Source organism: Perca fluviatilis, chromosome 19 (assembly GCF_010015445.1).
Source record: "Perca fluviatilis chromosome 19, GENO_Pfluv_1.0, whole genome shotgun sequence".
NCBI lineage: Eukaryota > Metazoa > Chordata > Actinopteri > Perciformes > Percidae > Perca > Perca fluviatilis.
In genome coordinates this window covers 8,604,168-8,631,163 of record NC_053130.1, presented here as the reverse complement: position 1 = coordinate 8,631,163, position 26,996 = coordinate 8,604,168, and the positions used below count along the sequence as shown (strand labels likewise).

The 26,996-nt window shown below is 41.1% G+C and overlaps 1 protein-coding gene across 7 annotated transcripts in view; it reads right to left on the bottom strand.

Annotated features, from left to right (window-relative positions):
- Positions 1 to 26,996, bottom strand: part of ehbp1 (EH domain binding protein 1) — a 160,362-nt gene that overhangs the window by 10,624 nt on the left and 122,742 nt on the right. For 6 of the 7 annotated variants that reach the window (XM_039783401.1, XM_039783406.1, XM_039783407.1 and 3 more), the window contains 2 exons: positions 25,287 to 25,410; positions 607 to 706 (listed from right to left, as the gene is read on the bottom strand). In XM_039783401.1, the coding sequence (XP_039639335.1) occupies positions 607 to 706; positions 25,287 to 25,410 (224 nt within the window). The remainder of the gene's footprint in view (positions 1 to 606; positions 707 to 25,286; positions 25,411 to 26,996) is intronic. The other variant, XM_039783405.1, reaches the window with a different exon arrangement.

The following is a 26,996-nucleotide window of genomic DNA, read 5'->3' as shown; positions in this document are numbered from 1 at the left end:
AAATTAAATTCTTTCCTCTTTCAGCCATATTAAAAAATGAGCTTATTCGGTCCCTAATAGAATTTGTCCTTCACAGGCGCCTTTTCTCTTCGCCTCCACAAAGAGAGAACAGAAAGGGCTAATAATCAGCCCTTCTGTCAATTGGCCACTTTAAAAGCCTCCCCTTTCCCACGATATAATGTGATTATGAATACTTCAATCTCTCCTCCACTTGCACACTTTGAAATCCCAACAGCCTCAAATGAAGAAGAAAAAAAGGCTGCGTGTATGAGTGTGTGTCTCCACCTGTCGCAGCTGACCACATACAAAGAGACTAGCGATAGAGTGATGATCGCCACATTTCTATTGATTTCATATCCCGTCCGCATGTAAATCAATGAGCGGATAGACAGAGGGGGGTGAATGGAGTGGAGAGTACACTCCCACCCCGTGTAGCTTCGACGAGTTTGATCTAATGCTTGAATAGAAGTGTGATGTTTCCACGCTTTTAGTGTTTATCACTTTACAAAAAACTAACAGGTGCTAATGGCGTCTGGCTTGAAAAATAGGGCATTGTGGATGTGGTGTTAATGTGTCAACAGACAAGTCGATTTTTGAGATACATACAGCAGAGAGAGCTGGTTCTGTCGTCTGATGAGTGCATTCTTCTTGTTGACCAGCATGAACCACTCCTGCATCATGGCCTCCTCCTCCTCCTTGTTGTTGCCTGTAAAATGCGCGCAAGACACACACACACACACACACACACACACACACACACACACACACACACACACACACACACACACACACACACACACACACACACACACACACACACACACACACACACACACACACACACACACACACACACACACACAAACAAGCAGTTACTCACATGATAAAAAAACATTTTCAATAAACTGTTGATATTTATGCCTCAGTTGTTTCCTTGCATCCTTTTGAAGCAATAAACAGTAGCTAAAAGAACAAGCTAAAATACAGTAGAGTGAGCTTGATAGCTAAAGGGTAATTTTCTACCATCATTTGCGTCTTTAAATAACAAAATTAGAGCATACATACATACATACAAGCATACACAAATGAAAGAGATGATGCAGATAAATGACTCCGTCTTTTTTGCCACTGCAGAGTCAGTCTGTCCACCAGATATGTATGTGTGTTTATACATTGCTCGCTTATGTTCCTTGTGTAAACATTCACACACTTCACACCATGTCTTCACAACGTCAATACGACTTCAACCCAAGCGGGATTAACTCGGCGATTACCGTCGAGCGCCTTTACAGAGTGGAGCCTCTCACTGTAGGGCAATACATATCCCACCAATCACTCAGCAGGGCCTTAAAAAAAACAACACACATCTCTGGTACTCTCCGATGCTTAGTGTAATATCTGCTCAACACATGGAGAGCTAGCAAGGCTCAGATGCATGGCTAATGTAAGCTTCGCCCATGCCTGGGGCTAAAGCTCTGTGCTGTAACTTACTTACAGGGTACAATGGGATGCGCACAACTGATAAGGACAAAGCACACTGAATGGAAACCTTCACATATTAGCCACAAGAACAGCCTCCATTGGTCCTGTTTGACCTGGAGTAAAGACTGGGAGAGGATCCGTATGACAATTTCAAAAGTGATTCAGCTTTTTGAAGACCAATTATTAAGGAGTTATTTCAAGGCAGTTTTGCATCTTAATGTCTTTCAATACTAGCACGAGATGACAACTACATCCAAGTCGTTAAAGTTTACTGGTGGTGTTAAATGCATTTTAACATAAGTAAGGTTGGTAAACAGCAGTTAAAGCTATAGTGCTTAGTTTCTGTCTCCCCCATGAGGAATTCTAAGTAATGACGCAGTTTCTTTGTAGCCAAGGAGGACACGGAGGATTAAAAAACATGATGGACTCTTCAGAAGAGGTAATTATCTTCGATTTTCTGCGTGCGAAAGTTGCCGGAAGACACCAGTTTCTGAACATAGCCATACTGAGAAATACAGAGAAAGTTTTGTATCAACTATCAATTAGCTTTGTATCAACTCATTTGGCAATGGCTTGAATGTAACGGACGTTCATTAATATAAAAAAGTTACGCACTAAAGCTTTAAACAGGCCTTCATTTTCAAATGTGATCTGTTGACAAGCAGATAAATGCTGGTTTCGTATCATTAAGACAAAACCTTCAATTACATATTTGAATTTGCATCTAATTTATGTAGCTTAAGTGACAGGATTGGGATTTTAAATGTATTAACATGTTTTCCTACAAACACTTAATAAAATCTAAAACTGATATGTGTTATTTGAGTCTTTCCAGATTAATACAACATTGGAATAAATTACAGGATGGGCAGCAGAGTAAATACCAGTTTCGAGATGTAGACCTGTGTCAGTGCTTTGGGTTCAGTATGTGTGTTAAAGATGACATGTAGATCATTACAAAATACAATTTCATTCAAAGGATTTTTGTTTTGATATTCATTTGTATTTTGCATTTGTCATTTTGTAAATAAACTCTGCTGTGGTCAGTTCACTGAGCACTCTTTATGTTTAGAATTGGGATATAAGCTTTGTGGCACTGGAGGCCATTTAAACAGCGACAGCAGCATTAATCTGACACTCAGTGCGTCTGTGAAGAGAAGGAATGGATGAAAACAGAGGACGCCAGATGAAAGATCGTCTTAAGGCTTATGTTATTATCTCTCGCTGTTTTTTCTCTACCTTTCTCAAGAGGAAGGTTTAATAGCTGGGAAGCTACGACAGGCATCATAACAGAATTAACACTAAGAAGACATTTCATACCACTTATTTATTAATTGGGGGCTCTATGAATAATAAAAAAGGCATTGGTGCGCTGTATAATGGAAGAAAAACATGTATGCCAAGTTTTGATGTTTTATATTTTTTCATTCTTTTCTATATAGAAAGCATTCCGGCGATTGTTTCTTTAACTTGTTTTTCAAATGGCTTTTGCACTCCATTTTTCTGATGCATTCAAACATCAGCGATGCACTGTTTTAAGCTCATTCTACTTATGCTTTTATTGGAAGACTATACATTTAAAAACAATAGGTTCGGTGCTTTATGGGCTCCTAAACATTGATCACAATATCTGCATATTGACTGATTCAGCTGCTCAGGACAGGAGAAAACCAGTCAAACACACACACACCACTGCTCTTTGCAGAGGAGAGGGAGTATTGGGCCGATGCGTCATTGACGACAAAAGGCAGGCGCGTGGATGTGTGGCGGACACTGGTGCGTGTGTGGACATTTGTGATACTCTGAGCCAGCAGATGTATGTAATTTCATTTAGGAGGGTGGAGCGGGGAGGGAGGGGGGAGAGAGAGAGAGAGAGAGAGAGAGAAAAAAAAAGAATGAGCGAATGAAAGAAAGCTTCAGGATTTAGCGGAATCGGGGACTCGTGGATTACTGTAGTCAACTTTGAAACGGACGACACTCGGAGGGGGGATAAAGCCGGCACTGACAGGTCATTGTGCTGCCTCGAAGTCAAATAAAACAAGCAAATAATAATGGCAAATATTAAGCTCCTGTGACATTGTGGCGAGGCGGGCTGGAAGACGAGGGGGGATTATAAAGCTATATCCCCCACTGCTAGCCAGGGAGCAGCTACCAGCCAACAACCAGCCACATTTTATGAAAGGAGGGAGGGGAGGCGAAGAGAGGGAGAGAAAGAAAATGAGGAGAGGAAAGAGAGAAAGGCAGGGAGGTCAGAGGAAAGGTATGGGAGGATAGGAGGGAAAAAAGGGTATAAGGAAGGAGAAAGGGAGAGACGAGGCAGGGATGAACAGAGGGGAAAATGGTGAATGTGGAAGCGACTGTAGGGAGGGACGAAGGGAATAAGGGCAAGCAGGTGAGCAATTTCAAAGCCAAGAAAGAAAGGAGGGGATGGAGGGATGCAGGGAGGACGAGTGGCGACAGCTGCTCAGCATCCTCCTCCCTTCACTCAACCTCTCTAGAGTTGAACTCTGACCTCCAGATACTACCTGACTTAAAGAGACAGCAGTGTGTCTGCAGTTTTTTCTGACATATAAATTGAGTCACATTTACTTACGTCTACTGTTTATGTTTGGGAGATAAAACTCTAAAATCCATTCAAATAAATAAATAAACTTAATACACATCTGGAAATTAAATAGAGGAGAACTTCACAGTTATTCACAAGTTATTCCCTGCTGTATTTAATATCGACAGTGACTGCTATGTTTAGCAACACACAACAACAAACAATTATTTTTATAATTTTTAATAATCGCTTCTTTTGTCTTTTACTTAGTCTGTAAAATGTCATAGTGTGAAATAGCCATCTCAATTTCACAGAGAACAAGGGCGCATTTTCCAATTGTTTGTTTTGTCCAAAACCCAAATATATTCCAATTACATAAGCAGAAAATCCTAACCCATGTGAAGCTGGAACCAGAAAACATTTGTCATTTTTAAACGATAAGTCGATCATAACAAATTGCTTTCTGTTCTAATCAATCAAGCAATCAATCAATAGATTGTTTTAGCACTAATGTTAACACAATGTAATCAGTGCCTTAGCTTAACTGCATGTTACTTGAAGTGACCAGTGAAATAAGGCAACGTACATTAAAAAAAGCATTTAAAAGCAATGGTTGTTTCAGTTTTATGTATAAACGGAAGATTATTGAATACGAGCTGTACTTAAATAAATTGAGGCTCTAATGCAGGGTTGGGGGGTTTGATTCCCACTGGGACAACCCCTTTTCTAAAACTGTATCCACTCGCTGTCACTGTAATGAGCGCGCCCACCAAATGGCATATGTTAAGAGTGACAACAACAGAGAAAAAACTGGTGAACGTTGTGTTGTATGTAGACAAATGGTGTAAATATCCCTGGCAAACACCACTGACACTGTGTCTGTGAATCCAGCCTTGGCTCTGGGAAGCTGTGGATCCATGCTGGCTCTCAGGGGGCCATCTTGGATCAAAGCATCTGGCGGTTTGGCAGGTTGCATTCTAGGTCTTGCTGCTTGCCTTACACGCCATTTCTCAGTGCTCAACACAGAGCAGGGCAGAGCAAAAAACAAGCCAAAACCTACTGAGACTGGAGCAATAAGTTTGGCATCGGTACAATGTTTGATCAGGACATCAAAGGATTAGTGAAATATGTCTGATGGAGATACACAGGGTTTCCCTACCTACAGGAAACTATCATCATTAATATCATGTTTGGTGTTACCTCAGCTATCACTGTGGCTGTGATGGTGAGAAACACACAAGATACAATCAACTCAGACACATATACACACACACAGCCAAGATAGAACTGATACACACACATCCCGACAACCTCTCTATCTGATTGTCTGTCTCCCTCCTCTCTTGTTTCACTCTCTCTGTCTCATAAACACAACCGGGATACAATGACATGAACTGCATGTGTAGAAGGGGACTGTTATCCTTAAGGAATGAATAAAGGCTGGTTAGCAAGGGTCAATGTCTGTTTGTATGCATCCGTATGAGACACAGAGCGAATTAGAAAAAAGAAAGAAACGGAGAGAAGGAGAGACAGGGTGAAAAGACAGCATGAGCCTCTATAGCCAAATAAGATTAAGATAGCTATCTTGGCCACTGTTCCATTCAGGGTAGATAGGAATAATGAAACGCACCCTGAGGTGGTCAAACTGCTGCTGCTGCTGGTGGCCTGTGCCGGTTTTTAATTAAGTCTGTAATGCTACTATGCTAGGTCTCACCAAATGCAGTCAAGGGGTAGTTTTAGTGAGTAAATACTCTTTTAAATGGACTCTTTTCATTTGCTAAGATACCCAAAGCTGCAAGGCATACAAGCAGCAATAAGATAGTTTTTTTTGTACAATGTATCGGGGAATCTGTAGAGCAGGTAGATAGTCCGTGACCCCTAGGGGTCCTCGGAGTTAGTGCAGGGGGGCCACCAAATTATTTCTTAATTATTTTGAAAGTTTATTTTTCAAAAAATTAAAATGTCTGAAAATATACATTAATAAGAATCCAACATATTAATAGCAAAGATAAATTGGCCTTTTGTGATTTGTGGGAAAAAAGTACATATTGAAGATAAGCTTACTGTACGGTAGCAACTAGGGCAGCCATACAGTAAAGCCTAAAGAGTCACTGTGCCTTCCACATGTATGTTTAACGTTAGAAAATGATGTCCATTGATTGACCATTTACTTGTATCCATTAGGCCCAGGTCAATATGCAACTCAATTGTATACAATATATACAGTAGGGGTCCCTACTCGGTCTCTCTTTCAGCTAAGGGATCCCTGGCCTAAAAAACGTTGAAGCCCCCATGCTTTAAAGGGTTTGATAGTCTATTGGTTCATCTGTCCTCAATGTGCACAAACTTCATTGTTGAAGTTTGTGACTAAAGCAGCCATCAATAGGTGCAATGTTGCACTAAAACGGCAATTAATGATAGTTTACATTATCAATTTGCTGTCAATTATTTGTTTAATTAACCTTTTCATGTATGAAATGTTAGAAAGTGGTGAAAAATGCCTCTTACAATTTCCTTAGAGGCCAAGGTGACATCTTTAAATTGCTTGTTTTGTCTGAGCAACAGTCCATAAGCCACATGCATTCAACTTATAATTATTTTAAACAGTGAAAAGAAGAAAACATTCGAGACGCTGGAAATAGCAACTAGAAGGTCAAAGTATTGACCCCTGTGTTGCCCCCAGTATTGACTAATTCACGGTTTCCTTAAATTGCCTAATTGCACTAAAGCAATTAGTCAATTTATCTATTAGTTGAACAACAGAAAATTAATTGTCAACTATTTTTTATAATCAGTTATTTAAGTGATTTGTAAAGCAGAAATATATTCTGTGAGGTACAACCAGGAAATCCTTCACTTGTCTTCACTAGAGAAACTTCCCGTTGCCTTGAAAGTGGGAGCTTGGATAACAGGGAAAATGAATGAGACAGAAAGAGAAAAACATTAAAAGCTGTGATCACAGCACGTTCATCTCATTTCTTATCCCACCATTTTGCCATTTAATCCAATAGCTGCTAATCCAATTTGTCTATCGGACATGTAAAAAGGCAGGGAGGAGGAGGAGAAAGGAGGAGAGGAGGAGGAGGAGGGAAAGGGAGGATGTAGGGCTGAACTTCTCTTCTGTGTCCAAGTCACTTTCTGAATTGCTGTTTATTTAGGGACGAGCCACACTTGTGTCTCTCCCATCGTTCTCTCCATCTGACCGTCAAACCCGTCTGATATCAGTGGGGATCAGGGAAGATGAAAGCCAAAGACGCATGAAAGGAAAAGTGAAAAAGAAGGAAGAAAAAGAACAGGATGAACATTGTTTCCTGTGATTAGGTAAGAGCTTGTTAAAAGGCTGTCACTGCAGCGATGTGAATATGCATGACAGGGGCCGGCCTAATCAGAGAGGTATGTGGCGAGGACCGGAGGGGGGGAATTGTGCGTATGTAGCCTACTGAAGACTTGATTTAATTAACGTGAGTAGAGGAGTGTCTTGTTATGAAGGATACGCAGGGAGACTGAACGTGTCGCTTGTAAGCAAGAAATTCAGCTTAAGCCACACAGCATAATCTAAAGCCTGCAGTAGTTTAGGAGATTTAGGAGAGGAAATTTCCAGTTGTGGCAAAATCAGTCAGAAAATGTTTACGTAAAGTTAATAATCAGATTTGACAGTTTACTCCCTTCACTCTATTCTTCACCCTTCTTCTAATGTTGCACTATAAAAGCAGAATCACGTTTCTTAAACGCTCTTATTCAGAGTGACACACACTAAGTGCACTGAGTTGCAGCAATTTCCAATTCAGCAGTCTCCAAACTCAACACTTGTTATAACTGTAGGAATCAACCCCCTCCCACCTCAAATACCCCGATGTCATCTACATTTCACATGTGATTCCTCCTGCTCTCTCCTCCTCTATTCGGCTCTCTGCTGGAGTGGTGCTGAGGGCTATTTTTTCCGGGGAGGCTTGTTCGAGGCCTTTTTAGCTGCCCTCAATGGCACAATGGTCCCAGCATATAGAGCAGATTCCTGCTTTATTGAACCTGTGTATAATGTCTGGTGAATGGAACACATTAACCGATTCACACTCACCTCTTTGCCTTCCCCGGATAGAAAAGTAAAATAAGAAAGAGAAAAAAGAAAAACGTTCTCTCACACTGAGGCACAATGACTGCCTTTTCCACCAGTGTCATTTGTCAACCACTGCTTGCTTTACAACTTACAAAAGAGGTGGAGGTAGGGGAGAGAAGCAGGAGTGGCAGAGGACTGGCTGAGGGATGAATCGGGTCTTTTCCATAATGATAAGTGGGGCTGCATAATTATTTGTTTCTAATTACAAAGTGTATTTAACGGTGGAGGCATATCTGTCAGTATGGGGATGATGGAAAAGAACCTGTTTAACATGCAGAGCTTCTGAATTAATTATGTAAGATCTTGTGTAATGATTTTGGTTTCCATAATCAAAAATCACAAAAAAAAATCAGCATGTGTCAAATGTTAAAATATTGAAGTAGATATAAAATGTCCAATTAAAAAAAATCACTGAGACCAATAAGGGTTTGAAATGAACACCTGCTGATGTGTTAGTAGTTAATGAAAAAGAAGTAACATTTGTCCTGGGATAAAAAAAATATATAAAAAAAAGCTCACCCGCTACAATGATCAATAACTATGATCTGGTCACGTTGGAAACCAGTTAACCAGTATAAACTCATCATGAGTCAGTCAAATCAAAGCACAGCTGCAGCTGAAAATCTGCAATCTGTCCTTCTAGGTAATAGCTTGACAGCCTGATGCTGGTAACGATACAAAATTAACATTACGGTGTTTACTGTCAATAAATATAAAACAAAGATAAACATAAAAAAGATTGAGTAACATATGGGTTGGGTAATATGTTTAATTACTACAATGACTGATAAATACAGCATGACTCTCTGTCTTCTAGAAATAACATTTATATACAAATTTGTTTTGCCAAATGCATTTTTGAGAAAATGTTTAGTAACAGCTACCTGGATTATGCTCACTGGCAAAGTCTTTCCAGTAGAAGAAGTGCTATGTACTTTCTGGAGCTGCATGGAAGTCAAAGGGAAGCTCAGGGTGGATGGTGGGTGTACAAAGCGAGGAACTCTCAGACTTGAAACTGGTGTTAGCATCCTGATCCTTGCTTGTGTGGTTGTGGTTTAGGGAAATATTGTGGTTTCAGTTAAATATTTAAAAAACCAAACAAGTCCTGGGCTTCAAGTCAGTGGTGACTTTTTCAATATTTAACCAAGACCACAATCTGTCCTTTACCTTAACCAAGTGCTGTGAGTTCCTACACAACCATAAAAAAACATTATTCATGCTTTAATTGCTATGAGACGGATATTGCTGAAAAACCAAATAAAATGGGAATGAACACTTTGCAGATACATTAAAATGTTTCGTCATTATTTTAATAAAACTGCATTTCTCTCAAAAGATATTTGCTATTGTACATAGGTAGCATATAGGCATAGCCTATAGGTAGCATATACTTTTGTCTCTGAAGTTTTTTTCTTCAGTTTTTTTGTGCAGAGACCCATAATCATGACTGGTGCTCTGTAAAATCTTGCAAAAGTAAGTGCCATTACAATTTTAGCTGTTCTCGTGCAGCCCAGATCATGAGCGCTTTTTCAAAGGGAGATGAACTATGGACGATAGGATTGCCAAAGCCTTTTTTAATGAGCAGGAGAGTGTACATATGCAGTGCCTATCATGTCACTGTTTGAACATTTGTGTTCAGAGACTATGTTAAACATAGACGATAGGTTTGTCCTGCTAATATGTTTCCTCCTCTCATCCTCCTCTCTCTTAAACACACCCGCCTCCTTGCTCTCCTCTACTAACTCTCCCATGTACACACACACACACACACACACACACACACACACACACACACACACACACACACACACACACACACACACACACACACACCCTTGGGCAAACATGTTTGACCTCAGAGCTAACAGTAGGCCAACCTCCAGACACCTCTCTCATTCCTCTAACTTGGAGGTTAAGAAGAAGTGGGGGTGCGGGCAAACAGAGTTCACATAATAGACTAACTCTGGAGATGAAATGCTCATATTGGGAGTCTTCCCTTAGCACACACACACACACACACACACACACACACACACACACACACACACACACACACACACACACACACACACACACACACACACACACACACACACACACACACACACACACACACACACACACACACACACACACACACACACACTTGTACAAACACTGTTGCTTGTACAGAGGGGTGAAGAGTGCTAGCGTAAGAGAAGTCATTTATGCAGCTTTCTTTCTCCTATTTATTGTAGCTCTTCTCTTTAATCTTTCTCTTCCCTCTCGTTTTAATTACTGAAATCAAATGTGTGTTTATGAGTAAGGATTTTATTCTTTAATTGACTATTGACTAAAATAAGGTCAGATTAGAACAAAACCAATGCAATTTCTGGAGTATTTTTATGTTTGTCTAGCAGAACCAGCCAAGCTGTGACAATCACACAAATACAATCCATCCCCCTTCTCAACTCGACCCCCACATCTCCTCCCCTCCCTCCCTCCCTCCCTCACCCCACTCCATCAAATTGTGTTTTTGCTACAAATCAATAAACATTATCAGAGAGTGGCAGACTATGGGCTGGTGGAGGCAGCCTCTGTCTGTTAAAGCCCAGACCGCCCTGTCTCTATCACAGCCTGGGTGAGAAGGCCAGGAGGAAACAGAAAGACACACACAAGAAAGGTAGACAACACATACGCACACACAAACATACAAAAACATGTAACAGGGACTTATAGTGAACATAAGATAGAAGCAGAATACATATAGGCACACATAGACATGCTCAATGATCAAAGAGCGAGTCTTTGATGCATGTACAGTCCTACAGGGAACGTTTTCTCATATCCATACACACAGAAACACAGACGGTAAAAAAGAATCAAAGTGAGCAGAGTGGAAAGGAAAAAAACAGCAAAAAGACAGCAGTGAAGCATTAAAGTGTTTAACAAGAATCCGACCAGTACAGGACAGACTGTTTTGACCATGCCACTCAACGTCAATAAGAAATTAAAAGGAAAAAAAATCAAGAGTCTATGACACCAACAGTGACTTTAAACACTCCCTAACCCATTAGGCCGCTGTATCGCTACTCTATGCTTGTCAGCGCGCTTTAGCGTCAGAAATCCCTGCTCTCTCCAACGCTCTACAAGAACCATTTAACTGAGCTCTAAATAACATGATTTTCAACCTGTCCCCACTTAGCTTGGGGGCTGGTAAAAGGAAAATCAGGGGGCCTGCCATACAATTTCTCAATTACCTTTCTCATTACTGTCACCCGTGTTCATTACTACTATTATCATCCTTCCCTTTTCTGTTGCACCCCCCCACTTTAGGCTAGCTTAGGCTGTCGTGTTGGATGAAGAGAAGGAGAACGGCAGAGTCGAGAGCTTTTTGCAAGGCCAGGGCACTTCAGGTAATTAATATAGCAAGAGGGGGCAGAGAAGAGGAGACAGAGAATATGTGAGTGTATGTACGCCTGTGTGTGTTTTTGCTGAAATGCCTGATTGGGGAGCTCACCTGCCGATACCCCCTAAAAGGTATTTCATTAGCGAGCCTTTTACCATACAAGCAGAGGAACAAAGCCTTGGTTACGCCTGTCTCCACTCCAACTCAACGGGGCCCTCCAGGAGGCCTGTATCTGTGTGTGGGAAGAGCAAAGAAGAGTGGAGGAGCAGAGAGGATAGGCTATCCCCGTTCATAATCTCATGACAAAAGGCAAAAAGGCATCATCCTATTAACAGCATGATCTTCACCCGCTCATGCTAGCTCCTTTCCACAGGGGGCCCTCTTTTATTATTAAGGTGAGTGGGTGATCAGAGCAGGAAAGGCGCCCAGCACCTTCTTATTAGCCCTGGGACAAGAGTAGGTATAGAAGGGGAGAGGAGAGACCCCATGCTATGGTCCTGCTTGGTTCCTTTTCTATTCTTCAGAATGTAAACCTTTGCTTGGACCTTTGGGGTCTGGCTTCTATTAGGCTTCAGTGATACAACACAAAGTAGGAGAGATTCTTCAATCAAACACCTCAACACCACTGGTGATGCTCACTGGGAAAACATCTTCAGCTCCACCTGTTTAAACTAATTTGATTAACATTACTTCTCAGCATCACTACACCCATTAACATGTCAAGGATCAGTCATTAAGGGAATTCTTACATTTAATATTGTAAAAAGCTGCAGCATTACCTGCTCTACATTCATTTTGTATTTGTGTTGTGATCTTATGATGGAGCCATCCAAGCTAAAAAATGGTCAGGTTTTAATTCTTGATGAGGTACATTTTGACTGATGCTCCAAACAGCATATTCAGTACTGTACAGGTTCCTGGCAGTACTGCAGTTTGTTTGAGCTCAGCTATAGGATTACATTAATATAGTGAACGTGCATGCTGATATATTCACTGACATTTCTCTACTGCTTGTTTATAACTGAAGAATCTGTGGAGTACACTACAATACTCAGTGCTACCAGGAAGTAAGGAAGTGAAGCAAGTGAAAGTTAAGGAAAGAGACTAAGTATTTAAAATGGTATGTGAAAAGAAATGTTATACTAAGCTTGGTATCCAAAAGCAGCATTGCTAAAAAAAGGTGCATGTGTGTGAGAGAGAGAGAGAGAGAGAGAGAGAGAGAGAGAGAGAGAGAGAGAGAGAGAGAGAGAGAGAGAGAGAGAGAGGGGGGAGGGAGGGAGGAGAGATTAGTCTGTTTTTCTGTTAGAGGGTTTTGTCTTCTGCTCAGTGGGGGTGCTTGCCTATAGCCTCAGGTTACACAGGGGAATTGTGGGAAAAAGTAGCCTGAGCTGTGCGTTCCATTTACCTTGGGAAGTCGGAAGCTGGAGCTGGGAATGACGTCACACTCGAGTTGAATGCGTTCCATTTACAAGTCGAATTTTTCATTTTGGGACTAGCTCTAGCCAGGTTAGCCATTGTTAGCAATACCAGTTGATAACAACGAATTATGCAGTTTTTTGTGCAAACAATCACTATAGCAACATGTCCTCAGATAGAAGTTGAAACGGACTGTGTGTACGACTGATTTAGTGAGACACAAATAAGACAGAAGTGCTAATAACTGTATGTAAGTACAGCTTTCACAACTGTTGATGTACGGGGCAGCCATGTTGGATTTTGATATTGGTGTACTCAGACATTGACCGAGTTCTGAGCTCAGAAATCCGAGGTGATGGGGCATGTTTCTGACTTTGACCTCGGTAAAATCCCACTTCTGAGTACAAATGGAACGCACTGCGTTTTTGAATGACAGCACTGGGCTTGGTTTTAAAAAGTGCTGAAGAGGTGAAGCTGCTCAATAAATATGAATGCAATGTATTATATTTCTTCCTTTAATGCTACTTTTATATACTTTGCTCTATTTTATCATTTTATTCTACCATATACACCATGTACCATATATTGAATGTGTGTGTAGCGTAGAGGGGGCTACAACTGCATTTCATTGTGAAATCCTGTATCCTGAAGCTTGAACCTCCATTCTTCTTGATTCATAAGTAGGTGAGAAAACACTCCTACTCCCCCATAACCTTTTGTTAGCGTGCAGTATCTTAAATGGTCGACTTTATATGCTGTGCGACCACCTATTACTGCACAGCACACAAATTCACTCACTTGCATAAAAGTCAGAATTTAGCTAATTTAGTGTGATAGAAAGAACTTTGAGGGACCTTTAAAAGGTATGTCAAAGTACAGATATTGAAGAGATACACTCCCTCCGAATCCACCGGCTTACAACCTCTCGCGTGCGCACACACACACACACACACACACACACACACACACACACACACACACACACACACACACACACACACACACACACACACACACACACACACACACACACACACACACACACACACACACACACACACACACACACACACACACACGTCCTCCTCCATTCTCCTCAGTAGCCCAGTAAAAAAAAAAAAGTGATGACCTGGGTGTGTAGCTTATTAACCTCCCCATCAGTTCTTATCAGCCAATGAATAGTCCAGTCATCAGCCCCTCCTCCTGAATCTAAGGGTGAAAATGTTCTCCTCACGTCAGGGCTATAATTCAATCCACACACAAATCACACACACACATACAGAGAGAGGGAAGGGAAGGGGATCAGTGGTAACATTTTGTCAACCTTGGTCCTGGTGGGCTTCCAAGACTGGCGTGGACCAGATGTTACTGACATTATCAACAATTGGAGGAAACAGGAGTGTACATGATTTGTGTGTGTTTCACTTGTGTGCCTGCCTGCTGCGTGTATGTGTGTGAGGGCCAGAATAAATTAATGGCTGATTTCTCCCCTTGCTTTGATGGCATTAAGAGCCCTCTTCTTCTCAATGTGCCGCGTTAAATGCTTTTCTCTCCTTCTCTTTTTCCCTCCGTCTCTCCCTTCTTCTTTTTTTTGACAAGCAGGGCCACCCAGCTCAAAGCAACCGATGCAAAACGCTGGAGTAATCCCCCCCCTCCATCCACCCACCACCGCCACCCCTCCCGATATCTTTAGTCTTTGACACAGTAGCCATTATCTGCGGGATTTAGTTAAACCAAACCTTCATGTATTTGTTAGTCCCTGGGTTCGTTTTCTCCTCTGACTGCTCTGCTTGAGTGTGGCCGGGCTGGGGGGGAGGGAGTTTTTTTCTTTTTCTTTTACATAATCAGTACAGCTAGCAGGAGACACATGAAGAGGGGGTCTACAATGCCATCTAGCTGGATTCTGCTCAGAATGTTAAATATCTTAAAAGTCTGAGCTTTGCAACCTTGTTTATTTTGACTGCTGCAAAAACACTAAACTGAGATAAGTTTCTATATAACGATAAAGCAAAAACAATCATTTTCACTGCCCTGATTAAATCAACCAAATAAACAAAAAATAAATGTTATGGTGTATCCGTTCTGCCTTAGCACCACAGTAGTGAATGCAGTCATACATATGGACCAGGAAAACAACATGACTTGTTTCTTGGCATTTTCAAGCAGTTTATGTCAAATGAAACTACTTGAAATAAACACAACCAATTGACATTGTGAATCTCTTACGGACCTTAATTTGATCTCATTAGAGTTATCAATAAAGAGTCTGAATCCCATTAAATTAAACTGAGAATAACTACAACCAGTGACATTTAAACCAGATCATCAGCCAAAACAAATCCGCACTGGTCATACTATAATTAATCACCACATTAAAGAAAATGTCACACACTAATGTGTTAGATAAATGTTGCAATTTATCATAATATATCATACCAGTTGTAACCTCCAAGCAAGCATCTGCTATAGACAGCGACAAAGAGATGGAAAAGTCTGTCTTAAAAATAAAATGTTCAGCTTTTCTTTATTTCCAGATTGTTCCATTCATTTGTATAAAACAATGTTAAACACTGAGACCTTCTCTGCCACATGCAGCTACCAAGCTAAAAGCTGTGTTATGGAATCACTGTTGAAATGTGTGGATAAGCTGCGGCTCGGTGGGGCTAAGCTAAGGTTAAGCCAGGTGGTTTAGCTCCCTGAGTATGTGTTTACACACACACTGAGGTGTGAACCATTTGGGGATCTTAGAGGGGCGGAGAAACACGAGTTGATTTAGTGCTAGTGTAAACCTTAGTACCTGTTGATGGTGTTAATTGAGATAGCTTAACACAAACATCAGCATACATCTGTAGGGTTTCTGGTGCAGGCCAGGAGTCAGATTGAACATGCTTTAAGGGAATACACATCGATACAGTTGGGCTAGGTATCAAATCACAATACTTTTTTGGTATTTAACTAATTCTGTAATAAGATCATTCATGATTGAAATCAAAACAGTGTCGAGTTTAGATTATATAATGGGTATGGTATGGTTTGGACAAGAACAATGGCTTACTTTGTTAAATATTTCTCAAGTACTGTTCTGGTATTGGTACAGAAACTTCACTCCTATTGAGCTTTAAACACGATCCCACACACAGATCTATACAGTAATAAGGCAGTTATATTTATTTGTAAAGGAGTGAGAGAAAAAGAGGGCAGAGAAATTAAAAAGTGTGAGTATCTGAGAGAGGGAGCAGTGATAACCCCCGGTGGAGGACATCCCCCCCCCTCCCCCACTTGCTGACAGACAGCTGCAATCTTTTTAGCATAAGTGGCTCCGCCTGCTCCATTAGCAAAGAAGGAGGGAGAGAGAGAGAGTGTGTGTGTGTGTGTGTACACGTGTGAAAGGAGGAGGGGAGAGCTCGACCCCCCCCTGGGGTAGATGTTAGAACAAATTTGAGGGGTGTCATATTACACGCCTTTTGACAAGAGGCAGAGGGGAGGTGAATGATGAATTTGCTTGATGAATTAATCTGTGGACCAGTAATGGCTCTGCTAACAACATTAGTCATCCTTCTTACATCTCAGTGCTGCGATTCACTAGTTTTTCCCCCCTTGTCTCTCTCTGTTACACAATCACTGCATCCTTTCCTTCTTCATCTTTACTCCCTGTCTGTCTCTCCTTCCTCTCTCAGAGCTTTGCTTAGGGGCAACAGCCTCAGTCCTCTCCCTTTACAACATCCATAAAATATATTTTGGTGAAAAACCTCAAATCTTTCGAGGTAAAGAAGAACTGAGTCTTTGGTTTGTTTAATATACTCTGTTATTTACACTGTCCCTAACGTGTCAAATAAATCCTTTCAATCTGGAATAGCATTTCATTAAAACTGACACCAAACACCAGGCTGTTACTGCCACTGGCCCTGGCTCAAGCTTTGATTCAATACACAAATGCAAAATTGCTGTGTTTAAATAGATATTTAAATGGAAATGTATTGGGAAAGACAGCTGTTGGTATGTGTAGCCTGGAGTGCTCATTACAATGGGAAATGGGGAGGAGTGTGTAGGGGGGGGGGGGAGAATGACAGCAGTAGCATGGCGAGCAGCTGTGTTAGCAAGTGAATGGTGTAATTACTGGCCAAACCTCGGTCATTAACCTGCATTGTTGAGTGCCACCACACCCGTTACCATAAGAATGCCTTGATTAATTGACTGCAAGGTTGAAATTCAATTATGTTGTTAGTTCGCAGTTTGGTAACTAAATAACAATCAATCACATAAAAAAGAAACTACAAAATAATAGATATCCCTAGTGTATCTGAGCTATATAAAAGTTTTTTTTCATTATTATTTGAATTGTCAGTTTCCTAAGAGATGGATGCAAGATAAAGTTTTCATTAACAAACGTAGAGGTGGAGCAAAACAGGTGGATTAAAACATGACAGCTTCACTTCAAACCAAATTAATTCAAACAAATTTACCCTTAAAATTAATTTATATGAAAGACTGTTTTCAGCTACAGCACAAAAACAAGATAATCAAACAACAATAAAAAACTGTTTTATTTTTCTGGTAATTTGATTATGTGCATCACTGTGCTGCTTAAGAGTGTGTAGCTGACTATGCAGTACATGCCCTATTTGTGTGTGTGTGTGTGTGTGTGTGTATGTGTGTATGAAAATATTCAGAATGTTTGTTAATGTATAACTTGTGTATGTGTGTGTGTATTCTGTGTTAGTATGCGCGTGTCTGAGACGATGTGTTTGGCAGCTTGTAGCATGGTTTGTTGGACCGGCTGCTGCATGGGGTCTCAGGCAGAGAGGCGGCTGATGAAAGCGTTGGCGGGATGCTCCAATAAAGAGCAGATTATCATAAGCGGCCATTGTCCACCTCCCAATTAATTCCAACAACCCTCCCAACTTACTCACCCCTCTGCTGAAAATGTTAATCGGCCCTATCGCTGGCAGGCTGAGGGAAGGGGGAGCGCCTGGCCCAGTTGGTACAACTTTAACTGATTTAGAGGAAGCGTGTTAAAATATAAAAAGTAACAAAAAATAAAAGCAGAGACAAAATCATCAGGGAGGAAGAAAGTGAATGACAGACAGAAAGATAAAGGACAAAAATAAAGACAAATAAGAAGTAGTTAAACAAATTTAACTTGCACGTCTCTGGGACGTGGCGAACAGCTACACCCCCTAACCCCGCCATCCGGACAAACTCCCTCCCTCCCTCTCTCCCGTTGACTCCATCCACCCAGCTCGTTTTATCTGAAGATTCTCAGACAATGCCTAGAGGATCCCATTCCCTAATCTTCCTAAAAATCCCCCTTTCATCCCCACTGTTAAAGAATGTATGAAAGGCTGACACCGAGCTGGAGAAAAGAAGGGGGAGAGAAAAAAAGAGGAAAGAAGCGGTGCACATCTGGGAGTGAGGGTGGTGTCACTGGTCTGGACTGGGGGTGCGGGTGGGGGCGAGACAGAAAGCTAGGGGAGGCAGGAGCTCAGCATTGGTCGCTTGTGCAGAGTCCTTGCAAGTTGACTAATGAAATTGTTTTGGTGCTCAAACATTCAAATGGCCGAGGAGATTAAGGGCATGAGCGGGAATGGGTGTGTGTGTGTGTGTGTGTGTGTGTGTGGTGGGGGGGTGTTAATCTGTGTTCTGACCCAGTTGAACCTTAGAGTCACACACACACACACACATTTTCACACAAAACAAAAAGCTCAAATCCTTTGTTTTGTTCCCTCAAAGGCAAGAAAAGGCAATGGGTTTTAAAGGAATGATCCCTAGATTTATTTTCTTCCCCCATAGGGAAGAGGGGTGCATTTGCTCCTGAAGTGAATTCAAGATGACCACAAACACATTCCACTGTGGTCTGATACAAACCCATTTGATTGAAAGTGAGTGCTCTTTTCGAAACCCTGACAACAACAACCACAACAAGAAAATGACCAAAGGCTTCAAAAAAGGAGACATCTTCTTTTGGCTGTTTCTATATCAGTTGCCATGAGCTTAGCTTACAAATCGGGTCTGTGATTATGGATAAACAACAGACGCAATCTCTCTGCTTAACAATTTAAATCACAATTCAGGCAGTGGTCAAGCCTTCAGCGTAGCCTGTGTTTATTTTCAGGTCTACCTTTATTGGGATATTCAGGAGGAGAGCTGTGATTGAAGCTTAAGGTTACTTGATTCCTTTTCGAAAGGGCACAGAAGAACTTTTCTTTTTTCACCAAAACAATACAACAGAAGAAACGAGTTGTAGCACCTGAAAAACAAAGTGAACGCTGATTAAAGCCAACACCAAAACCTCTCTTCCTCCATCTTATAGTCTATGAACTGGGGAGGGTATTATAGTCTAAACACTTTTTTCTTCTGTCAGTGCTGAAAGATTAGACTGGTTATCCCATTAAAGTTGGTAAAATGCCATTCTTGTGTCTTTAAGCTCTCGTATAGGAGGTCAAGATGAGTCTGCCTGCGCTTACAAGGCGGGCACGGATGTAATCTGCCCAAAGTTACAATAATTAATGTTAAGCTTCTTCAGCAATACGTTTGTGAAAGAACTGCCTCTGATAATATACTTAAAGCTGCACAGGCTGTTTGTGTTGCTGCAACAAGGCAAGGCAGGGCTTGATGTGCATGCGTATATGTGAGAATGTGTGTGTGAGTCCCTATGCCACTCACGTAGCCCAGCTTAAATCTTTAGTCAAACTATAAGATGTCGCTGCCACAATGTGGATTAGGACGACAGGCATGGGAAAAAGAGTGAGAGGGCGGCTCACTTGCTAAGGAAATATAAACGTAACACACAATGATGCCTGCACCACATTACCATCATTGTTAGGACTACACTGATTATCTGAGGGAAATGTGAACACCTTACCAGCCTGGAATACAGCTTAAAAATAAGGGCTTTTTTTTTTTAAAAGCAATCGTGTAGATTCCAATTTCAAAATATGAGAGTAATATTTCTACAACTGTTATAGGGCAGTTGTAAATACATCAGAGTAGCGATCCTAAATCATTTATATCCTGATAATGGCAAATAAAACAAAAACAATAAGATTAATCAAAATTTGCCTGCAGGTCTTAGTCTGGAGGACTGTGATTTAGAGCCACAGGTTGACGTTTAAACTGTTCTGCAATCCTCCACACAATCACACACCAAGTCACAGCCAGCAGCCCTTTCCAATGTGACGGCAATGAGATGGCTGCATGTGTAAAGTACATTAAGCTCTTGCTGGATCCCTCCTTGTGCCATTCTCCTCTCGTCGACTCGCAGACACAAAAGCAGATTAAAGGAGCGTGTGCCATAAAAACCCTGTGTCAATCTTATCGGCTTCGAGTGCAATTTTTAAACATATGTTAATCTGGGAGAGCTAAAACTCATTCTCTACTCTCTCTGCTTGTTTATCTCTTATCAAATGCGCAGTAGGTGAGAGGCAGCTTTGCGGTGCGGCTAAGTGCCATTATTTGGATAATTGCGTCCATTGTTGCAGGTTATATAGCTATTTGAAATGGGAGGTGTGTGTAAATAGGTGCAGGGGCCAGGTAGGGGGTGGTTGAGATATATTCAAACAGAGGCCAGGGGATTTTATGCGAAGGCTACAAGATGCATTTGAATGCTTGTTCATACCGCAAGCTGAATTTTCAATAAGGAGTGTTTGATATATTTTTCTGTGTAACAATACCTTTAGAAAACTAACAATGCCAAGGTCAGAAGCATTCTATGCATTGGTAGAAACACAATAACGATGAATGGTATCTTCATTCTGATAAAAATTAGCATAGTAATAAAACATATTAAAGACGCCATCAAAAGTTCAAGCTTTTTAATTTAAGCAAGCCGTAGAGCACTGTGTATAGATGATAGTTAAAAAGTTTAACGCATATAGCTTAAAGACAACCGTGTAATAATATTCTAGTGTATATGTAATGAAAACACAGCTTCTGTTGAAATGCACTAATATTCTTCTCATATAATCAATAAACTCGTATATAATATAATATAATATTTGGTCTGTTGCAGGAGGGGAACATTCTCCTAATGTGTGAAGGACAGTGCTCCCAATGGTGCAAGAATAACAAGTTCATTAGTCGAGGGGGGGCGCCGCAGGAATTCAAATTCCCCCCCGACCCAGACCTGGCCTCTGATTGGCTGGCTGCATCGGCATGGCGAGACTCATTAGAGCCCAGCAGTAATTAAGAGTTGTTAGAAAGTGAATTCTCCAACCGCAGATTAGAAAATTAAACTATTTACTGATTACATATTAATAGAAGACAACAATGGCGCTTGCCATAAGCTTGGAAGGCAACCAAGGAATAAATCTGTGTACTTAATTACCATAAACAATGGGGGCATAGAAATAGAGTTTTATGCACACTCCCTCCTGTAATGTGTCTGATATCAGAAGACACTTGACAATTCTTGTTCAATTATCTCTATTATTTAATGTGCTGTGAACTGCCTCTGAGTAAATAAATTAACCACCCCAATTACTTGGGATTCATCTGGGGAGGGCCGCGGCGTAATAGAAAATGCTGCAGAAAGCTGCATTGTGCCCAAACGGGGGGAGGGGGAGGTGTAAAAGGAGGGAGAGCAGGGGTGAGAGAAAGGAGAAAGAAATAGAGATTCACAGGGATAAAAAGGAATAGAGCAAATGAAAAGTGATGCAGAGAAGCAGAGGGCTGAGAAACAAAGTGCGATATAGAGACACAGAAAGACACAAAAAATTAAAAATAGTGATAAAGAAAGCACAAAAATGAAAAAAGTAACAGGATAAGTTACTTTTAACACGAAGAATTTAAAAATTAAGATTATTAAAAACTTAATTCATTGTGACCAACATTACACATGCACATATAGGCAGAATGACAAACTTCTTACTGAGAGAAGAGAGGGGGGGAATGGATGAGTGAATGACAAAGCAAAAGCATGTGATATCAAAGAAGGGAATATTGAGGACTAGCAGAGCACAGTGGATCTTTCCAAGCTTTCTGCTGGTGGAGCAGAGAGATGAACAATCAGTCATGGGTCAGTCGGTCTGTCTGTTCACATCTGCCCATCAGTCCTGCAGCGCTGTGCGCTACCACAGCACCACTGCAACACTGAGCTCACCCAAACTTACCTCAAGAGGTCTGAATCACATGATCATATGCACTGACACCCTCCTTAGAAAGTCTGAACAAACCAAATTCTGCTGGGTATAATCAACACGCATACACATTATTAAACAGATGGCTAAACGTAAAACTGCTGATGCGGGAATAGTCAATGACCTACATTGATACCGTTCCTAAGAATAAACCAAATTCTAAAGGGCTGCTAACCTCACATTAGAACATTTGTTTTAAGAATAGATCTATACAACTCTCAACACATGAACAGCAGCTGTGACTTCCTCTCTGTGACATCCAGCCTTCACTGTACCTCTACTTCAACTGAGTTCCTTATTATCTAATCGTTTGTTAAAATGACATCTGAACAATTGAAATAGTGGAAAGTGGTGTCAAATGTTATTTCTGTCCAAGCTTTTCTCAAGAAAAGGTCTGCGCTCAAAAGCTCAACTGCTGTCTCAGGTTTGTAGATGTAGAGTGGAAACACACAGTTCTGTTCCTACTGAGTTGTGATACCCGTCTCATGTGACAGGTGATGTAGTTTTAATGCATGACTCCAGAACTACAGTGTCTTGAGTGTGTGCTGTCCTTGTGTTTAACACGTGGGGACTGCTTTATGAAGAGTATTGGTGTTTTAGTCTTGGTTTACTTTGGGGACAGAGACATAAGACTAGTGGAGGCAGTCAATGATTGGTGGTGGATTTCGTAAATAGGTATCAGTTCACACAGGTGAATAATTGGGGAGTGGTAGGAGACAAAATATTTTGACTAACATATATATTAATGTCCATACAACAACTGTACCAAAAGCCCAAACTTCAATTCATCATGACGGGGGGGCTGTCTTACTACCTTTATTGGCATCCAAGAAAAACCTCATCAAGACTTGAAGAAAGTAACATTCTTTAATTGCACTGTGACTTTGTAAGTCCCCAAATTGAACCAGGCACTTGGACATCTAATTAGATATGCGGAAATAAAAAGGACCTTTGGACACTAGCTTTCCTTCAAAAGAGTGGCTGGCAGAGTAAAAACATTTGCTGGTAGCAAGTGGAAATTTCCCACCATGTCCCCTAGAAAAGTGCAGGCACCAGTCAGATGTGATGGATCAATACCGGATGTTTTGCTTACAGCCAATCAGCCACAACTTCAATCAGACATTCTAGGTCCAGAGAAAAATATCTATCATCTATGACAGCATATAGAAAGGTGACCTCAGTTGCCGAGGTGATAAAGGTTACTTTAGTTACCACCTGTCACTGGCGCATCTCACTCTGATGCCTCGAGACCTTGGCCTAGAGGCACAATCCATAACCTATTGGATGAGTCTCTAGGATAAGTGCTGCAAAATGAGATATGGAAACAGAAATGCGCTTTCAGGAAGTGAGAAAGGTGCTCAACATCATGTGGCAACTTTTCTTTTTCTGTGCTGCAACGCAATGCCAGTCTGGAATCGGTACCAATTTGATGGTGCACGTTTTATTATTTTATGAGCCCTAAATAATGACTGGTGCCTCATACAGGACCTAATAGGCTAACTGTACATGTTTCACTGCTGTTGATGATAACTTAAGCAGCACCGAACAAATGTGGCACTTAAAAAATGTAGTTTTATAGTATATAATACATACCTTATCACCCATATATATTACACTGTATCACCCAGTAGTCCATGTGTTGACTTGTGGATTGCACTTTTTTTTTTATTTCATTCCCCACTGATGTTATAAGGGGGTGAAAAGAAACCTTGGTGAATTTATCTTCTTGATATCCTTTTATTATTTTGTCCTCGCCTTCCCTGTTGTCACCCTCTTCCTTTTTCTAGAGAATCATACTTTTCAGGATGGGGCTGCAGCCATCATGTGGCTGCAGGTATATATATATATATATATATATATATATATATATATATATGGCTGAAGGTGTTTGGAAGTAAATAACCTGGCGTCTTGCTGGCTAGCGGCTGGTTTATCAGTGGGTGAAGAAGAAGAAGGAAAAACAGCCCTTCAGATTGACACAATGGCATGCGCTCCGACAGGGGAAGAGGGCATAGAGGCAGGGAGGGAGGCGAAAAGGAGGAAAGTGAACACAACAAACAGAGGAGAGATAGTCTCAATATCAGGACCCAAATGGGATGGGGAAGGTGAGCGTAAATCCCACCGCCCCAGTTTCCTTTTCTAAAAAACTGCTCGTCTATCCTCCCGTGTTGCTTTTTTAGGATTTTGGGGGCTAAATCCACCAAGGTGGGCACTGATATATCCGAAGAAGCACGAGAGCTGCTGCTAAATTACTACAGCAAAATACTGTAACTACACTTTCAGAACATTTGCTAAATTTTACACTTCCTGGAACCATGCATTTTATTTCTCCAACAGCATTCTTGGGTGAGGAATGGGATGGTTTAGTATCAATAATGGGATGCTATTCTCCAATTACAGTTAGGGACTTAACAGAGCCAAGGCCCCTCTTTTGGCTCGGCACACTGTCTCATGTCTTAACAAGGCTTTACCCCCGGCCAAATCTTAAATAAAAACCTTCCGAATCTGGCTCCGTACGCCAAACCAGATTGCACTTTGTATGCGTGGGTGTGTAAGCATTTGTGTGTCTGTCGTGGATTTGTGTCAGTGCTCATGTTGTGTTGCTCGTGTTTTATTTTATTTTATTTTTTTACATTTCTTCGCCTCTCCCTCTCGCCTCCCTTTAACTCACCACCGTGTTTCCTTATACAGCATATCAATGAAGGCCAGATATGTACTAGGGAAGGAGGGTGTATGTGTGTAGCCGTGCATGGCTGAGCGCACTGTTCAATAGTGTGGAGGCTGGCTGGCTGGGGCCGCAGCTGGCAAACGGCTGCAGCGGAGACTTCGGCTGGGGCTCCGCTATCGCACCCAGTTATCGTTTCCCCCATGAAGGGCTCCCTTATCACCCCAGCCCAGAGAGGTCTCCCTTCTTCTCCCATCCCTGAGACACACTCCTACTCTCCCTCCCCACCCACCCTTCCCCTCCCTTCTCCACCTCCTCCTCCTCCCTCAACCCCCCCATCCCCTCCTTTCATATCCACCCAGCGCTCCGTCGTGCAACATTCAACCAAAAGGGAGGGAGAGGGGGCTTCAAAGATTCTCTCTCACACAAACGCACACATAAATATACACACACAAACTCCCTGAGTGTACATGCGTGTGTATGTGCGTGCGTACGCTCAATTTGCCAAAACAGTTTTTCCAGTGTAATTGGGCTTGGGGTACCTGTGTCCATGAGATAGCGCAGCCTCTTCTCCACGCGAGCTGCTCGGGCGTCTATGTGCCTCTGCTCGCTCTCCAGCGCAGACAGCTCCCCAACCACATACTGACTGGTGTCTTTGAACGCCTTCTGTCAACCAGAGGGAGAGAGAGAGAGAGAGAGTGAGAGAGAAAGAGAGAGAATTGTTATGAGAGAAAAGGAAGAGTACTGCGATATAGAATTAAACAGAGAAAGAGAAAAAAAAATGACACATAATGAGGGAATAGAGAAATGCAGAAAAGGAATGAAGCAAAAAGGTAATGCAGGGATAGAAAAAAAGAAAATGGAAAAAAATGAAAAGGAAATGACAAGAGAAGATAAAGCAGAGGGAGGAGAGTGAAAATGTAAATATAGATGTGTAGTGTGTCCACAAATCATTCACAATTTGAGATAACATGAAGACTAACTGTTGCTCCCTCTTGTTTGGTATTTTTGAATTCCTCTCTCACATCTTCAAATCCACTTTATGGCACTATGAGCAGTAAAGCTTTAATTATCTACTGTGAGTACTGTGAATGAAGACATATTAAAATAAATCTTTATTCACACACACAAAACAATCAAGATAACACTTAAGGAATTTTCTGATATATTCATTGGTCATGTTACTAATCAGTAATCGATTTAACAACACAAATGAAACAGAAGCGTGTTCTCCAAGTTCACAGCTCAACCCAAGTAAACTAGGAGTCTATTTCATAAATGAAATGAACACATGCAGATTATTTGAATCACAAAGTAAATACCACAAAATGTTGTAACTCAGACTCACTGCTCAACAAATGGTCAAACAAAACAATTCAGCAATACTTGGTGAACCAAATCGCACTCGTTTCTATTTATGAGTATCTATGTGCTTAGGCATTAGTCGTATGTGTGGTCTGCTCCTTTTAACATTTTAACATAAAAATGTGCTGAATGAAGGGCTGGTGATCAAATGAACGATTTGTAAAAGAAGCAACAGCCACAATGAACAGGTTGGATGAAAAGCCACAGGCCTCCTACACGTCATCAAGGTACGACCTTTCCTATAGCTCTCCTGTGCTGTCCCTGTATAGAAACCACTCCTGCATCAAAGGCTCTGATCATAGTTGACACCGATGCAGTTAATCCAACGGTGTTGATTAATCAATGATAGATCAATAGTTTACACCCCTAATAGCACTTTGAGCTAGATTACAGCACAGCCTCCACGTCCGTCTCAATGCATTACATTACAACATCATTTGGATTGTTAACTTAATACTGTGAACTTCCTTGGTCAAGATTTGGCACATTCCTGCACAAAACTGTACAGCTCTTTCATTATAAAAATTATATTATAAATATATATATATATAAAAAAAAAATTTCTCCTGATTTTTATCTTTGTTTTCTCTTAATATGTTTATTGTTATCAAACCAAAAATACCAGGGCAAAATAATAATAAACCCGATTTTGAGTATATTTTCCAGTTATATCTCATACTGTTGACATCCAATCCTAAACTGCTAATTTTTCAATAGTGGACATCCCTCCCTAGTGTGGTAATTCTTTAGTGTTCATGAACACTTTAATTAAATACACTAAAAGTGCATGTATTTGAAATGAATTCAAACCAAATATTTAGAACCTCTGTGTTTGTCTCACATGACGGGTTTCTAAATGGTTTGAAAAGTTAGAGGTTAAATGTCGC